The sequence below is a fragment of the Ambystoma mexicanum genome, chromosome 5q (genome assembly GCF_040938575.1).
Source record: "Ambystoma mexicanum isolate Mex_15411 chromosome 5q, UKY_AmexF1_1, whole genome shotgun sequence".
Classification (NCBI taxonomy): domain Eukaryota; kingdom Metazoa; phylum Chordata; class Amphibia; order Caudata; family Ambystomatidae; genus Ambystoma; species Ambystoma mexicanum.
Genome location: NC_090933.1, coordinates 962,739,592 through 962,754,820, shown reverse-complemented (window position 1 = coordinate 962,754,820; position 15,229 = coordinate 962,739,592). Strand labels below are relative to the sequence as shown.

At 44.9% G+C, this 15,229-nt stretch overlaps 1 protein-coding gene across 1 annotated transcript in view; it reads right to left on the bottom strand.

Moving 5' to 3' along the window:
- The window catches only part of ZFPM2 (zinc finger protein, FOG family member 2), an 815,442-nt gene that overhangs the window by 23,000 nt on the left and 777,213 nt on the right, over positions 1 to 15,229 (bottom strand). The window contains exons 6-7 of the mRNA XM_069621491.1: positions 6,817 to 7,023; positions 3,988 to 4,212 (exon numbers count right to left, since the gene is read on the bottom strand). Of these exons, the coding sequence (XP_069477592.1) occupies positions 3,988 to 4,212; positions 6,817 to 7,023 (432 nt within the window). The remainder of the gene's footprint in view (positions 1 to 3,987; positions 4,213 to 6,816; positions 7,024 to 15,229) is intronic.

The window sequence follows — 15,229 nt, the reverse complement described above, 5'->3', positions numbered from 1 at the left end:
CAGTTCAGAGCAGCTGCTCTCTGTCCTGGCCCTATTCAACTGCACGAACCAACGCAATGCCAGTGCGCTAGTTCAGAGCGTCTGCTCTCCGTCTGCACAAGCCTGCTATGCGGAAGATACCCAGCTCATTTTCAGGCTACCCTCGGCCTCCTCCTCTCCTTCCCTCATCTCTGACTGTCTGTCTGCTATCCAGGAATGGTGTGCCGCCAATGACCTCTGCCTTAATGCCAGTAAGACTGAGATTCTACTCATTGGCCCACCCACTCCCTCCTTCCCTGCAGCTCTCTGGCCGGCCTCTCATGGCCCTCTTCCTGCTCCTACCTGCAAGGCTAAAAACCTCGGGGTCATCTTCGACTCTACACTCTCCTTCTCTCCTCACATATCTGACGTTTCTAAGAAGTCACACTACCAGCTGCACCTCCTCAGAGGTATTCTTCCCTTCCTCTCCTTCCCCCAGAAGCTCACTGTCTCCCGAGCCCTGGTTCTCTCGAAGCTGGACTACTGTAACAGCCTCTATCTTAATCTGCCTGCCTCCACTCTCCGCCCTCTGCAACTCATCCAGAACAGAACTGCGAGACTTGTCCTTGGCCTCAAGTACAAGGACCGTATCTCTCCAGGACTGAAATCTCTACACTGGCTCCCAGTGGCTGTGAGGATTAAGTTCAAAACCCTCTGCATTATCCACAAGGCCTTCTGGGGCCTGGGGCCAAAATACCTTCAACTCTCTCTCCCTAAATATCTTCCTTCCCGAGCCCTTCGCTCATCCGTCTCCAACTCCCTCAGGGTCAGCCGCTTCTCAAAGCAACGAGCTGGGGGTAGATCTCTCTCCGCGGCAGGGGCCTCCCTCTGGAACAGCCTTCCTGCCTCCCTGAAACTTGAGGAGAACCAGCTCCGGTTCCGGAAGCACCTCAAAACCTTCCTCTTTGCTTCTGCTTTCTCTGTCCCTCTCCCCTGCTAAATTCTACACTGAAATTGCACTGAATCTGCAACTGGGCCACTCTCACCGACCTCGGTCCTGGGCCCAGCCACCCTCCACTTGCACTGCCTCCCTGGCATCGCATCTCCTGCACTGCGGGACTGTCTCTGTATCCCTACAGCTCCCCCTTCCCAGCACTTTCCTGCACTTACCTTGCAATTGCCACCAGCTGGCCCTATTTATTTATTTATTTTTATTCTACTTACTTGTACTGCACTTCCCTCTCCCCTTCCCCTTGCACTTTTCCCTTCCCCTGCACTTGCACGGTCTGAATGATACCTGGCCTAGTAGGATCGTTGTCTGTCTTCCCCTTGTTCCCCCCCTGCCTCGTCGCGCCTTGAAACATTTGTGTATAGGCGTGTTACAAATGCCTTATCATATCATATCATATCAAAAAGGTGCAGCCACTCGGAGCACCCGCTCTCGGTATCCAGTATGACCGCTGCCGCTGCTGCTGCCGCTTCCTCCGACCTGTGGTCTCTCAAGGTGCCGGCATCCTCGTCGCCATTTGAAGTATGCGACATGAGCCGGAAGAGGTAAGAACTGGTCTTTATTGTTCGCATACAAGGATTATAATAAAGGTAACCGGCGCCCCGTACCGCAGACTCCACCTTCACTCTCACATCCCCAACGGTCATTCTCCCCACGTCATTTCATTCCACATTCGCTGCATACCACGGGCTGGAGGCCTCGAGATAAGAAGACTCGGGATGCTCATGGAATACCACACTAACCTCTGATAAAGTGATGATTATAGAGGTAAAGATGTGAGCTTCCTGGGGGATCATTTATAGATGATGTGGAAACTGAATGGCCTGCGGTAGTTTGTGGAGGGTTTGTGTGTGTAATGTAAGGTGGTAGTTGTGGCCAATTGATAGTATTCTGACCAGACCCTGTCTTGTTATCATGCACTTTTGAAATCGTTGAAAATTGTTCTTAATCACAGAAGCCAAATAAATAGTTTAGTGACAGATAACTTGCCAGGTAAAGGTCTCTAGCTTGTCTCACTATACTCGGTAGATAAGAATTATCTCAGGATTCTAGGCTTCATTTCATATGAGCACATGGGTTTCAAGATCCAAAATTGAGTCTAAGAATTTGTGTACAATGAGTGTGTGTTAATTGAAGCATTTTTTCTCTTCAGGTAGTATTGGATGTACCTAGTGCGATCGTAAAAGTTAACATGTCCCAGTAAATATGCGTGTGAACCCCTGTAAACCGTTCCTGCACCGTTCCTGCACCCCTAACTTCTATCGGAACCCTAACTGCTTGCACGTACGCCTAAATCCAACATGCAATCTTACCTTTGCGTGGTGATTCCTATGGGCAAGTGTCTGTATGCCTGCTTTCGGGTGGCAGTTACATCGAGAGCTTTGCGTGGTCATTTCCCCAAAGTGAGATTGTGAGGTCAGATCAATGAATACGATTTTACACTCACACTTGTGGCTATGTGATTGCCTCAGGTGGGCCATCCCTCGGAACGCCCACATTTTCTTTTGTTTGTTGCCATTTTGCGAGTTCCACCACCTACTCCAGTCTATGCGCATGCCACGCCCACGCTCGGTGAGGTGTCTCGCGCAAGGCACTCGGTCGCTCACAGAGATGTGCTAAGCCTGCGCAAAGTCCCTACAGAGTACAAAAACGTCCCACGCAGTTGATTCCATGAATCGACAGTCGGTATTTTGTGCACGGTTTGGCACGCAAAGTCCCTATTTACCGCACAGAAAATTCCATTAATCGTGCCCTTGGTGACTTAATTGGAGCATTAAACATGCTACTTGTGTAATAAAAATAGCTAAACCTGGTCTGCCTTCTACCACTCGATTTATAAGCACTATGCATGTCCTTTACTGAAGTCCTGTTCAAAACAAGCATTGGCAAGGCCAACAGTTTTGGTTTGTGTATAAGTATTAGGCCTTTGCCAGACACTGCTATTAGATGCGCAAGGTTCCTAGTGATTGCATCGAATGCAAAAGTTTTGAATGGCAAAGTTTCAAAATAAAATGCATCAAAAAAATTCTTTTTTTTAATGGGGGGTCCAACCCCTGTTTTTTTACCCCTTAAAACTCATTATAGTAAAAAAAAAACTGTACCTACAAAAAAAATTAATTTTTTTCATGTATTTTCTTTCAAAACTTTGGCATTCGAAACTATGATACCGATGCGCAGGAATCGCAACATTTTGCACCTACTACCATCAATAGCCAGTTAATACCACTATGGCATTTTCCATATGGACAGAGTGTTTGGTATTTTTTATCAGAAAGTGAGGAAACTAGTAAGAAAGGAGCAATGTTACATTGAATGTGATGTGTACATGCAACAATGCATAACCACACTTTCCCAAGGTCTTTAAACTCAGAATTTAAATAATATGCAATGATATTTCACCATAGCTGAACTGACTATACCTCCTTCTGTTTTTCTGTGCAGATGAAAATACCCTGTATATCACTGTAGGGTTACTGGTTGATTTAGTCGTTTTTATAGAACAATCTTGCAATCTGCTCATCGTGTGTATCCATGGAGTCTGCACAAACGAATACCTGTTTCGGCACAGTTCACTTTATACCTCACGTAGGCCTGAGGGCGCATGTGCTTGGGCTGTATGTGAAAGTGCATGAATTTGCACTGTGCAAGTCCCAAAATAGTGGTATGCAGGAGCATAGACATAACAACGAGCAACATTCGGCACCGCTGCATACAGCGCGTGCCGCCATTACGGTGCATGCAAATGGCCATTGCTGAACAATGGCATCAGACCACATGGGCGGTATTCAGCAGTATCAGCACGTAGCTCATCATTTTGCGTATGCCCAGGATAGCATTGTGCACGGCAAAGCACACCTGCGTGATCCCTGCTAATGTTGCTCAGGCCGCAACATGAGTTGCTCATCGGTTGAACCCAGCTACATTGAGTGTATACTATGGGTTCATTTTGTCAGGGAGATTTGTTATGTTGCTCAATATATGGTGATCCGCCATCAGAGGGAAATACATCCTGCACTTACCGCTATGCGTGTTCAGGTGCAATTCTAGTGCCCTTGCATTTGAAAAGCTTTTAGTGCATTGTGGGAAAGGGCAGGAACTGGAATTGTGATGGGGACTGTCTTCACTGTCCTCCGCCATCTGGCTGCTGTCTCTTTGCCTCCCGCTGCAGTAGTACATAAGATGAGCCTGTAGGTTTCTCTCACTTCGATACCAAATGCCACAGGATTTGCATGGAAAGATGTCCTCTGGGAAGAAAGAAAAAACATGAATGGACAGTTAAGTAAGCACAATATGGACATCCTGTTAGAAAGCCATTTGGGCTATACTCTGTATGCAGCTTACGAACACAGACTGCCTGTCAAAAATGATATACTAAAATTCCAAACATTATATGGTAAAGTACAATAAACTGGCTGGTACTTTAGAGAGCAGAGAGGGCTGTCTGGGTAATGACTTTCTGGTTATACGTGGGATTGTATGCCGACCCTTTGCTGTACAGTGTTTCCCTGGCAAGAGGTGTTTTGAGACTGACTCCTGTAACATTATCTTGGTGTCAGTGCTTACTTTGTGGGGGTGTTTGCCAGGGCTCAGCCCCGGCACTTATTTCTGAGCCCCGGCATTTATTTTTCTGACTGTGGTGTTTTGGAAACGTTATTATTTTAACTCTCATTCGGTAGTTGTCACACAACAAGGGAACCCAGTGTGTACTGGGCTCACACTCTTCATCCTGTGTCAGCCCATTGTTATTCCTGAACCTAAATGACCCAGATGACAGGACAGTGCTCGTTTTCCTGGATAACAATGAGTTGGAAGGTGACAAGGTGCCGGTCTGCTACTGCAGAGGTGGATGACAATAAGAGGACAGTCACCAGCCAGCATCACCAGAACAGGGGCAAAGCCAGGGAAAAGGTCACTGCCTAAGAGGAGTGCCTGCCATGAGCGCCAAACTATACACAAATACTTTGCTAAAGTATTTCACAGGCAAGTTCAGGAGTTCAGGAATTATTTTTTCTGCGTTTGTTAATTCATTTACTAAAGGAGAAATACATGTTTACTTTGTTTTCTGTGGATAGATGGTCAACATGTTCCATTTCTTTCTTTCTTTCTTTCTTTCTTTCTTTCTTTCTTTCTTTCTTTCTTTCTTTCTTTCTTTCTTTCTTTCTTTCTTTCTTTCTTTCTCTCTTTCTTTCTTTCTTACTTATATAGCGCAGCCACTGACCCGAAGGCTGAAAGGCGCTAAACAAACAGGACATAGACAAACGGTAGCCACACTAGGTGACGTAGCAATATGTCGGAGGGATTCACTTGCCACATATTGAACCCGAGCAAAATGTTCTTCAGGGACCCCTATTTATCCCTGCTATAGAACTGGAAATTTGTGTCCATTGAGGCAGAGGTGCCCATTCAGTGTTGATCTTTGGGCATACTGGCATTAACAATATTGAGGTGCAGCCTGCCATATTCTGTCCCTGCTCCTTTGGGCTGTGAGGAAGCCTGATTCTGACAATAAGCACTATACAGAACACACACATTGTTCACTTTACATCCAGGACCAGATATAACACATTGAATTCTTAAATTGTGTGCCAACGATAGTCACCTCTCACACACACACACACACACACTACTCTTGTATTAGGTCACCTTCGAAATTGGCTTGGCAGCCCCAGAATAATTATTCTGGGATGCGTATGGTATCATTAACAGACCAGGCAAGTATTTTAAGGCGACATATCTACCAGGATTGGCCAGACACATTCTTGAGCCGCTTGCGTACTGATCACTTCCTGAAGTCCATTTTACAATACTCCAAAACTGCCCTGTGAGTACATTAGCTGAACACATACACTTCTATGTCTCCCCATCTAGAACATAGTACCTGTATAATAGACATACTCACATCCATACTAATACCAGCATTGTGCCTCTTCTAACTCCATCCCTCCATCTGAAAACGTATTTACTGCTTTTTCTCCCTCTTAGTTTACCCTTGTTTAAGATGTTTCTCCCAGTAGACTAAGGTTGGGCTACCCCGGGATGAGGCACAATGAACCTTGGACAAGGATTTGACGCTTTGAAGCTACTACTGTGGGGATAAATGCATAGTTACATAACATAACATCAGACCTTTTGTTCACATGCGCTGTTTCATACCACTTTGTTTGATTTACCCAAATACTTTTTGTATGTCTTTCCAACATAATACTGATGAGTGATACAATGACATTTATTAAAAAAGCTCCCCAATATTGTACTGACTGTTCCCAACCTGAATGCAAAGTTTCTGTACAAACAACTGATGTTCCATTTAAAGCAGAGTTAGCAGTATGGTTTGGTAAAATGTTTTGCAAAATGTTAAGGTTTGAACAGCCTGCCTGTCTTCGGGCTGTCTTCAGGTTTAACCTATAACCATTATTCGCAGCATATTTCAGCTCTCCAAATAAATATCCACCTATCCACAAATCATCTTCAGTTTCAGGTACATTTTGATGATATTTTATTAGCTGTCCAGACAAGTGGTCGACTGTAAATTGGTCGAAAGACAAATGGTTGACGTAATTTAGTCGAAAACCAAATGGTCGAATTGTTTTTTTTATTTATATATGTATTTTTTTGGTTTTCGTTTAGGGAAAAAAAGGGTTTTTTAGAAAAAAAAGAGGGTTGGAGGGGGGACCCCCCCCAAAAAAATAAAGGGGTGAAAATAAAAAATAAAAAATGCGACCATTTGGCTTTCGATCAAATTGGTTCGACCATTTGTCCAGTCGACCAAATTTTTAAGACCAAATGTCTGGCAACCATTTTATTAGATATGTTATTAGTGAAAAGCATCGAGGAAGGCAGCCACTTACTGTTGACAATAGCCGTGGGCAGAATTGAGGCCATCGCAGCTTGCTGCGGGAGTAGCTGAATGGAGTCCAGCAAACGAGCCGGATACATCCCCTCTGTCAGGGACATCTGACTGGCAGCTTGCAGCCTGGAGTCAAAATCCACGACGAAAGCAATCAGCTCCTCACCCTCGGCGATGGTCTTGGTCGTCGTGCACCAGAGCTGCCCGCCTAAAACAAAAGCATTACCATCCATGAGTCTGCCGTTCAAGCAAAAGGAGCAAACCCTCATGGAGTTACAGCAGCTTATTTTCGGGATTCCTTCACCTCGATCTCTAAGCTAGCTTTGTGCAAACACAACTATGAACAAACACATTCAGCACGGGCTAACGGAGACCCAATCTGCAAATAGAAGATCTGATTTTTATCAAATGAGATGCAACAAAAGATGCGACTGTCAACGATGGCAAGAAGAAGATGGGTGTCATCTAAGGTTGCATGTGTTGGTCCATCTTGTAGGGCCAGCTTCACTAAGACATGCATTGCTCTCTCTGAAATCACCAATGTCTCCCTGAAGGACAGCATGAGATGGACCAGCAAAGGCGCTTTACCAAAATCTGAAATCTATCAGTGTAGCTTTATTTGAGGAGGTGTAATCATGAAATAACGGAGGTTTACACTACAAACACCTAGGAGCCGCCTACAATGGTTTCTAACAACCCACCAGTCCAAGATATCGACCCATTACTGAGGGCTGCTATGCCAGTACGGACAGCCTCTAGAGTTGTCCTCACCATTAGCGCGTTTCACTCCATCAGGGCCATAATGACTGTGTTCTCACCTTTAGCGCATGACTGGGAAACATGTTTACCTAAAGACAATATGACAAAACAAGATGGCCACCATGACCATTGCAAAGGAAGCCCAGGAAACAACCTTTTTTTGTATTCATGCCGGTCTGCAAGTAAGTGTTAGGGGGAAGGACAAGGGAAACGAGAGCTCAGCAAGGAATTTTATTTTACTTGTTTTTAAATAAAAAGCAATCTGCACGGTGAGTCAGCCATTTAAAAACACTGGACGCAAATGTAATCCAGGCTAATAACTCCTATGATCTGAGGATGCTTTTTGGAGGAGAAGACAATCGCATGTATTAATTCTTCTTGACGATAAAGTAGACTTCGGAGTATTCCGGCTGTCAGCAGTCCTTCCATCTAAGCTGAGTTTTGTAAGTTAGTACAAGAAAATAAATTGTAAAACCTATTCATACATTCACTTTTAAACTCATGTATTGTGTGTGATATTCCGCAACAGTGCACCGGTTACAAGACTATACCTGATGTAAAATAATATATCTGTCTTTATCGATCATAAGCGGTTCAACCAATCCCATGACAAGCACATCATTTGTACATAATTCTACCTTTTGAAATGTACCACAACTGAGTCACCACACACTTCTAGTCGTAGACCCTATTTGTGCATGACCGACGCCCCTAAAATTCCCTGCAGACCTTTTAGGGAGGCATGAGGCAACCTTTGGAGATGCAATCAGGCACTGGACTCACAAGGGCAAGAGGTGTCTGCATCAATGTCCCTTTGCTTGGTTGTCCAACTCTGGGCCACGAGGACCGGAATCCTGATGGATGTTCAGGATATCCCTCTTAATATACATAAGGAAAAATGTGCATACATTTAGAATCATTGTATGCAAATTTATCTCATGAATACTAATGAAAGGTATCCTGAAAACCCAGCATGGATCCGATGCTCGAGGTATGGAGTTGGACCACCCTGTAAACTGGTAGAATAATACCCCACTAGGGTTGCTGCACAACCAGAGGGGCTCATGAGACTCCCCCAAAGAAAGCCACCCCTTACTGTGGGGTAATGTACTATCTACAGACCCAGCAGAAGTTGCAGGACTGACACTGCCAGTCATGCAATGACAAAAGCACTAGTGTCAGTGAACTTCTTTTTGTTCTTTGAACTCTATGTAAGGTTTGTTTCTTCTCTTGCATGTGCATTGCTTATTTTTTGGTGTCAAATGACACCTCTTTCTTGTCATGGTTCACACACCTGCACCCACATAGGTAATGCTTGACACATTGGGCCTCATTACAACCGTTCGTACCGGGCCGCCACATTACAAGTTCTGCAGAGGGTCCCACTCTGAACGCCTGGCTAGACCAGACGGGCAGAGCGGGACCCGCTAGCGGAACAGGATGCTAACAACGGGCCCTTCATTAACAGGCCTGTTGTTAGCATCCTCCCCATTCCCATCGAGCCCTATTGGCGCTCAATTGTGAATGAGGACGTACCGGGTCCAGCGAATGGGAATTACTGGGCCCTCCAAAGTTGGAATGGCCCGGTAAGTCCCCTTTTGCGGGACCCGGACCTGGACCAGACTTTGGGGGTAGCCATGCCACTAAAAACGGCATGGCTACCTCCAAACTCGTAATGAGGCCTCTTGTCTGTGTTAATACTGGCAGCTTTGTGTGCTAATGCATCTGTCTGTTTTTTTACGCATTCTCCTCTGAGAATCTGAAAGGGCTTAAATAGAACATGCATCATTTTGGTGAGGTATCCCTTTTGTGTGTCCTCCAGATGCCTACCTCACCTTTATTAGGGGGCATGTATTCTGGTTTTGTCTTTGAAACCTTAGGGCCCGATTCATGCAAAGTCCGGGCAAAGTCATTTTGTACTGCAAAAATGATTATGCAATGATTTTGGCCGGACTTTGTCCTGCAAAAATAAACTTTGAACAGTTCCATGAATCAGGGTTTGTGTCGGCAGTGCAAAGTCCCTTTTCAGCAGTGCAAAGTCCCTTTTCAGCAGTGCAAAGTCACTTTTCAGCAGGGCAAATTAACTTTGAACCGGGCAAATATTCAATGAATCAGGTCCTTCGAGTCCTTTAGTTTGCCCTTCTGTCGCCTCTTTCGCAACACAAAGTTTCCATTTAGTCAGGGTCGGACCGGGGCATAAAATTGTGTCGCCCACCAATGAAAAAGTGTCCCACGTCCAAGGGAACGTGTTTTGACAAAATGTGATGCAAAATGTGCATTTTAAAGATATTTGTTCAGCAACACTGGTCACCACTGCTAGCCGCAAAGTGAAGTAACTCAGCAAACTGGCCCACATGGGCCAAAAAAGTGGCCCACATTCACTAAAACAGCTGCCGCACAACGGCACTTTTTGTTCGTGCATTGCCCAATTGCTCTGTAGGCCAGTCTACGCCTGCATTTATTTCACAAACAACAGCATTTTGTTTCACAATGTGTCTATCAACTCTGGCTCCTGCTCACTTGGGCCCAAAGCTTGTCAAAGCAACATATTTTTCCATCGCAAACGACAAAGAGTTGTGAAATGAAAAGCAAAGACACCACATGTGTGAAGGCCTCGGAATGTCGTGCATTACTTTGTAAAAGCTTCTCCATATAGCGCGCAGATGTGTTCATACCGATCTAGCTTCCTGGGAGGGAAAAATAACGTGTTGATTGCAAAAGCCAGCTTTCTCCATTAAATATTTTTTTTACAAAAATGCATTAAAAAAATACAGGCTTTAAAAAGACACAGTGTAACTTCTGCGGAAAGCGGTCATGCTTGCTCCCACATACAGAAATAGAAATACGTGTGCAGCATCATACACTGACATAGGTCAACATAGGTGGAATCCTCATTTACTTGAAATGTTTGGACAGGGAGAGCACTTAAAATGCATAATCTACATTCCTTGGCGCCCAGCAGATAACCCCCCTTGTCTGACATCATGAGCAAAGGGTGAAGGCCACATTTGCACACAAAAAAACGTGTTCTCATGTTATGCATGTCGTGATGGCGATGTGTTGCATTAAGAGAAACTACTAAACATGTGCCATCTGCTTGGTAAATTCTATTGTGCGATTTTGCCAGTGGAGTAACTTTGCTGAAAATGTTGGGGGGGACATGACATCTGAAGAAAAGGTGCCCCAGCAAAATGGATGGGGACAAAATGCTGTGCCATGAAAGTTGGGGGGGATAAACACACCTGTCCCCCCCTAAAATTATTCCCATGGATATTGCGCTAGCCCGCTTTCGGTATTAGTGTGTTCTCACCCGCCCTTCATGTTATCCACCCTCCCCCTTCTAAAACGTAGATTATAGTTTCAAAAGTAATTGTCGCCGAAACTTGCACGAAAAGATACATGCTGGCTATGATATGCTATATAACTAAATGGCAGTCTTATGCAGAGGCATTGCTGGGGGTGGGGGGGCTTAGGGGGCTATAGCCCCGGGTCTTTTGGTTGTAGCACCGGATAGAATCTCAGGGACTACAACCTAAAGGCTACCTAGCCCCGAATCCAGACAGTCCCGACATTAGCATAGCCCCAGATCTTTTCCAGACCTAGCAACACCCGTGGGTCAAGGAATGGTCGGCGATTGATCACCTCGGTCTGCAAGCATTCCACAAATAAGACACAAAGGGACTGATTTACAAAAGCGTTTTCCAATTGGAAAGCCACATAACAAAAACACTTTATAAATCAGGCCCAAACCCTTGCCAGTAACAGCGCTCTAGTGGAAATGAAAGGAAGAGGTTCCAGGGCTTGTCCCTGCAAAAGCGTGTTCCTTTGTGGCAGAAGTGATTCCGTGACTTGAATCTACCATACATAATTGGAGTTCTTGCACTGACGCAGAACAACTTCGGATACATTTACACTGTGCTAGGAATTGCAGCGCAACGTGTCTAGGCGCTATGACCGGGGTCACTTGTTGCAGTGGTTCTCAAACTAAGCAGATCTTGAAGAATTGTTCTATTGTTAATGATTTGTGCTGTAGAGACTTGCAAAGTGAGACTTAAAGATGGGAAATTTGTATCCTTCTATTCACCGTGACATAATGTTGTATCGGCTGTTTATGCTCTATGTGGGTGCCATGTGGAAGCGATTGTGAGGCACCTCTCTCCATCTTTGTTCAGAGCTCAGGCCTGAACTCGGGTAGGGCCGAGTAAAAGCCCAGGTCACTCCATGTTCATCTCTCCTTTACCCATCTCACTTCCTCCTCCACTCTGAAGCACCTACTTATTTGCTGCTAGTGTACAACCCATGCCTTTCTCTTTCACAAAAAATAGCAAAGCCGGCAGAACCAATATGCAACTGGCCACCACTACACACTCTGCCCTGGTTGGTTCCCCGTTGCTATTTCTTGCCTTGCCCAGCCCTTCAGTACCTCTTAAACTGGCTCTCAAACGTCTCTCAGCGTTCAATTGCCATCTCCAGAATGGGTCAGCTTTTATGCTCTGTTATGTTGCAATGTGGAATAGGCTGGCAGACAAGATGAGAGTCCTGCGTCTGTACTTCTTCAGTGTCCCTGTTGGTATTTCGTTTTGGATATCATGCACTGAAACTGTTTGCATGGGAATTGAAGATAGGAGAGTGATGGATGTGGGGAGGAACACAGCCTGTGGTTGTTGTTTGGCGTTTTACCCATCTCGTGAATGCCATGACCATGCCCGTCTCTATGACCATTCCACCCACTATGTGTGCCGGCACACTCATAACACACCCTTGAGATCTCTATCAGCTAGCACTGTGCTTTTGAGGGGGTGCATATATACAGCACTAGCAGTTGTACCCGTGCTTCACATGGTAATTCCTACTAAAAACCACCCACATGCCACATTTCAGGTTTGTATCATGTTGGGAAGTATGCTGAGCATTTTGAACAGGCACAAAGACATATGCAAGCATTGCAGATGGAGTAAGAAAATGCTTACAAAAAACAAAATTGGAAAAATATATATTTTATATGTTTTACATTGTCTACACCATGGAACCTACCCACACACCGAATTTCAGGTTTGTAGCATGTTGGGAAGTATTCTGAATATTTCGAACAGACACACACATACACATATCCAAGCATTTCAGACCTCTTAAAATAAATTAGAAAAATGTGTATTTTATACTGTTTGCTTTGTCTACACCATGGAACCTACCCACGTGCCAAATGTCAGGTTTGTAGCATGTTGGGAAGTATGCTTAACATTTCAGTCACACACACCCCCCACACATTTCCCTTTTAAATGTATAGAGAAGATGGTCTGTTAAAGCCAGATGCAGACACAGAACAAAATGAAGTGTTATAGAATACTGAAGAGAGATTATAGCCTTGCAGAATATTAGCTAACAGTTAAAAACAGCAAAAACAGACAAATAATGACTGCATAGAGGGTGAGAGGCTGCAGCATGTAGACTGAAACTGGCAGCCCCAGACATACATGAAACCTTAGGAATACCGGATAACCACTGCAACATGAACCTTAGTGGGGACTAAGCCCATTTTCCTCTGCATTTAATCAAATATGGAAATGCAAGAAGGTGCAGATTTGTAGACATTCATAAGATCACAAACTTCCCAAAACTAAAAGATGAATAGAAAAAGAAAATGCATACAGGCACACCACAATGAAGGCAGACAATAGCCCTCAGTAAATGAACAACATGCATCAATATATGATAGAAATGTTGCATTTCAGATCAGGCGATATTTGCTCTGTTTCGTGGTGCAAATAAAGCACCATTATATTGTACTGGATGTCATTATTATTTTTTAAGCATTCTTCTGAAAACTAATGGATTACTCGCAGTGGGAAACAAGATCCTCGTGTAATGATAGCGTCTTGCACAAGTGTGCATTCAGCACTTGATTTATAACCAATGTGGTGTCCTTGCGCCACATTTCGTTAAAAACAAGTGTGAACAAAGCCAACAGTTTTGAATTTTGAATAGATGTTCTACAGGTATTTGCCAGGTAGTGTCATAATATTCCCAGATACTCACACAACTTTCGTCTGTTTCAATCTTATGGCCCGTTAGTAGCATTTTGGAAGGGCCTACACAATTCCTTTTCCATTCCAACACAAAAGCCAAGACCTTTGTTTTTACCAATGCGTGTTTTCATCAATACCTACTCTCTTGACTATGGAATGGAAGAGGGGCCGTATTGGGACACATGGGTCTATGGTATTTAAGGAAGGTGAGGGGCTAAAAGAGCTGCCTGGATGCACACATAAAAGGGACGAGTGTGCATGCACCAGTTACCTTCTTCCAATTCAGGGCAGAGCCCACCAATATTTCCTTTTCAAGTTCGGCAATAAAAAAGTACAATAATGTGCATTATTTGAGGGACCATCAACAGTTTTTTTTATTAAGGCGACAACCCTATGTTTGAGGCAGCCTAAAAGCTGGTACTATAGCTCAGTGCATTTAGCGGTCGCTGCAAAGATCTGTGCATTATTTGTAGGTTGCATGTTCGAATCCCAGAAAGTCGACAAATGAGTAGCCACTTTGGCTGGGTGATAATTGCATGTACATTTTCTATGATGAGCATTTTGGTGAACATGTTGTATAAATAACACATCTTTATCATAACTTAGTACCCGGCGAGGGAGAATCATAATGAAAGAACCATTCTGAATGGCCCTCTCCGGGGCATTACCCGGCCGGGAATCCCTCTGATTCCACGCCTTTGTCTCCGGCGGCGGCATGGCAGTCCCTCAGCCAATGAAACACTCGAAGCAGGGCCATCCCCGCTCCGAGCCTCCACATGGGTGGAGGCCGCCTTCGTCCCCCGCCGGGGATTCAGGTATGTTTTTTCTTTTTTTTGTCCTCCCTCTGCACTCCCTCCCCTCCCAACCCCACTTACCTTCAGCTTGCTTTGCCCCAGTGGGGGACGATGGCAGCCTCCAGCCATGTGGAGACTCAGAGCGGGGCCATCCCCGCTCCAAGCCTCCACACAGCTGGAGGCTTCCTTCGTCCACAACAGGAGACCCAGGTACATTTTTTTTCTGTTTTTTCCCCCCTCCCGCCCTTCTGCCCTCCCAACCGCACTTACCTTCTTCTCTTTTTTTTCAGGAGCGGACGTTCTGGGAATAGTTCTGTTCCCAGCGCGTCCACTCCCGATGGCCCCCATGGAAGGGGAAAATGGATTCAGTTTTCCCTTTACCGGTGGCTATTTTCTTGGTCGTTTTTTTTTTCCTCTCCCGAAACGCTGCAGTGTTTCAGGACAGAAAAAATGCTTTAGTGCCCCGGTCACGCAGGTTTTGCGGGCCTGGGTACTAATAGCAATATGCCCCAATCGGCGGGGGCATTACTGAGTCAGGTAATGCCCCGGGGCCTTCATTAAAACCTAAACGAATAACTATGGGCCCCGGGGCATTACCTGACTCGGTAATGCCCCTGCCGCTCTGGGCATTTTGCTTAAATAATATAGCAATGTTGCAAAATAGCAAGGGCATAATGACCTCCCAAAAGCATGCCTGTGCTAATCTTTTGTAGTAAGATGCATGTAAGTTAATTCCTTTTTAGTCTATAAGGCAATCTATGAAAACACTACGGCCCTGATTTACAAAATCCCATTGGAAAACACTTTGCAAATCAAGCCCTATGTGCTACCTGGA